Source organism: Bidens hawaiensis, unplaced genomic scaffold, assembly GCF_021521415.1.
Source record: "Bidens hawaiensis isolate Kalapana, Puna unplaced genomic scaffold, B.hawaiensis_p1.1 tig00419509_1, whole genome shotgun sequence".
NCBI lineage: Eukaryota > Viridiplantae > Streptophyta > Magnoliopsida > Asterales > Asteraceae > Bidens > Bidens hawaiensis.
The window spans coordinates 63,511-66,415 of NW_027504884.1; the positions used below are offsets into that span (position 1 = coordinate 63,511).

Sequence of the window (2,905 nt, forward strand, 5' to 3'; positions counted from 1 at the left end):
TGTTTTCTGGGTTGTTTAGTTAACGTCCCTCCGCCTACGTATCAATAACATGACGCTACATTTTGTTAGCCAAAATCCATCCATAAAATTTTTCATCCTGGTGATGATTAATTCCCTATCTTGATCAATTTGTAAACATTTTCTCAAGAGATTCATCAAATAAGTAAAGGATAAATTAGGGTAAAAAATTCAGCTAACTTATAGAAATATCTTACACAAATAACCATTGTTGTAGTAACATATCAGCGCCTGTAGCTCAGTGGATAGAGCGTCTGTTTCCTAAGCAGAAGGTCGTAGGTTCGACCCCTACCTGGCGCGATATTTTGTTAATTTTTTTTCTGTACAAATTTTTTATCATTAACCTTAGGAATTTTATCTTATTTTGATAATCATGACTTTATCATATGAAGCAACAAGCCACCAACTAACCCATAATCTTAAACATGCGCGGATGTTTGTATATTATTTATACAAAACTTTAGTCATTAATCTTACAAAGACTATTTTATAGTGACTATATCCTATACGAAAACCCTTTCATCCTAAACATGACCTTTAGTAGGGGTGAGCAATAACCGAAACCGAACCGATATAACCGAAAACCGAATTAACCGAACCGAACCGAACCGAACTCTTCATTTTTTAATATTTTCAAGCATTTTTTCCTCTATTTCATGTATTATATTTATTAATAGTTTAACACTATCATTTTCATGTATTTATATCTCCATTTCATGTTCTAATATCTCAATTTTATATATTTATACCTTCATTTCATGTAGTTATGCATTCATTTCATGTATTTAAACATTCATTTCATGTAGTTTTAAGCAAAATTTTAGCCAAATTTGATACCGGTTATTAACCGAAATTAACCGAACCGAACCGATAACCGATCGGTTAGGTTGGGTTAATGCTAATAACCGAACCGAACCGAACCGTACACACCCCAAACCTTTGATCATTGTTACAGCCACAGTTTACCACACAATGCATTCAAATCCATAAATAATTATTATGTCAAGTTGACTTGTTGATATATTAATTGGCAATGTAAATGTGTTAGAATAATTGTAAATACGTTAGCTAAGTGAGGGTGACCATGTAAATAAATCTTTTTATTCTAATTTAATCGAGTTGATACGTAGCCCTTATTTAATAATCGAGTTAAACAAATCACCCAATAGCCTATCTAATTCAACACGTTAAACAAATCAACCCAAACACGCTAAACACGTCACGAAGCCATAACCGGCTTCTTCTGGTCCATGAGCCCTTTCCTGAGCATCTGATAAGCATTCCTATAATGCTCAAGCGAAATACACAACTGCGATTCCGTTTGCCTCTTCTCCTCCGCGCCTTCCTCGATCATCTCCCGTTGCTTCTCTATCACCTTTTCCAACTCCTCTATCGTCTTATTCGACCTCTCACGCTCCACTTGCAGCTTCTGCATCCGGTTATTCAACTCGTCTATCTGATCATCCTTCAACCGCAATTCCTCTTCAACCTCACTCAATTTCACCTCAAATTCATCTCTCTCCGCTTTCAACCGCTCAATTTCATCATCCGGTTCCGATTCAAATTCATGCATCACGTCATCAACGTTCTCCTCATCCGGATCTGGATCTGCCGATTCGTCTAAACAGGCATCATCATCATCATCATTATTATTATTATCCTTATCATTATTATGATGTATCGATTCGTATTGTTCTAGCTTAGACTTCAAATTAGTAATCTCGTGTTCATATAATCGAATCTTCTCATTCGCACTGCGTAATTCAGCTTCATAATCCGTAAGATCCGGATTCGCTTGATGTATTTCCTGTTCAATTTGAGCTTTCTTAAGTTCACCTTCTAATTCCGTTATCTTCCTCCGTAACCGTCTATAACTATTATTATTATTATCACCGTAATTCGTCGAACCGGAATGAATAAAAAACGAATCATCCAGATCCGAACCGGAATCATACGCGGACGTCTCATAACCTTTATTCACACAATCCAAAAACGCAGCATGTGCACCGGATAACCGTCGTGAAACTGAAAACCGATGCTCCGGTGACGTCATAGCTGACGGTGGCTCGGAGCAGATATCGCTCATGACGCAGCTTTGCGATCGGCAGTCAGGCGGTAACGTAAGGCGTAACTCGCACGTGGCGTCATCGTAACGTTCGGCTAACGCTTTGAACATACGGTAGAATTCTTCGACCTGTGAGACGAGTTCGGGTCGTTTTTGGATGTAGATTTCGGCTTTTTTGGCGAACGAGTCGCCTTCTGCTTCAATTAGTTTCAGCATGCGTTTGACGCTTCGGTCCATTTCGGTTATTAGGAATCGTTTGGTAGGTCCTCGGTGGTTCGTCATTTTGGCCATTTAGGTTTTGGTAGCAAGCGATCATGATTTTTGTTTTGGTGATTTGATCGGATGCATGAACAAGATACAAAAATGGAGGAATGGTTTTTAGCTCAAGAGCAACAATGGCCTTTGATTTTTTGCATTCAACAAACTTCCATAACCGTTCGTGTATTTTTGTAAAAAGAGGTCGTTATATTCAAACATCATACATGGTCTGTTAATAATTTCACACGACTTGTATAGTGTAGGTTCCCAGCCGGATCTACACGGAAATATCTCGTATTACGTAGGTGCGGAATCCCTACGTAAGACGATACGAGTGTTAGACGCGATATACGTTAAACCCAAGTACAAAGACACGTTACAGTACCCAATAGACACGTTGTATTGCAACTCCTTTAACACGTGATAGCCAAATCACAATTACACGTACTGAACTACAAAACAAGCCGTAGCCAAACATATATACCCTTCGACAACTTCGCCTAACATGCTAGGCGAAGTTGTCAATAACTTCGCTTGTTCCACAAGTTCGCTTATAACAGGCGA

General features: G+C 38.5%; 1 protein-coding gene and 1 non-coding gene across 2 annotated transcripts; one reads left to right on the forward strand and one right to left on the reverse strand.

The window, feature by feature from the left end:
- The first annotated feature begins 245 nt into the window (after positions 1 to 245).
- On the forward strand, positions 246 to 318 carry TRNAR-CCU (transfer RNA arginine (anticodon CCU)). Its single transcript has one exon. It is a non-coding gene; the product is annotated as a tRNA-Arg (tRNA).
- A 919-nt stretch (positions 319 to 1,237) lies between these two features.
- Positions 1,238 to 2,515, reverse strand: LOC143609172 (uncharacterized). The gene has a single exon (XM_077084002.1). The coding sequence runs from the start codon at positions 2,372 to 2,374 to the stop codon at positions 1,238 to 1,240; it is 1,137 nt and encodes a 378-aa protein (XP_076940117.1). The 5' UTR covers positions 2,375 to 2,515.
- Positions 2,516 to 2,905: the final 390 nt, after the last annotated feature.

What these genes read in the sequence shown, in the direction of transcription:
- LOC143609172 (XM_077084002.1), bottom strand. Translation starts at nt 2,374, where the DNA reads ATGGCCAAAATGACGAACCACCGAGGACCTACCAAACGATTCCTAATA.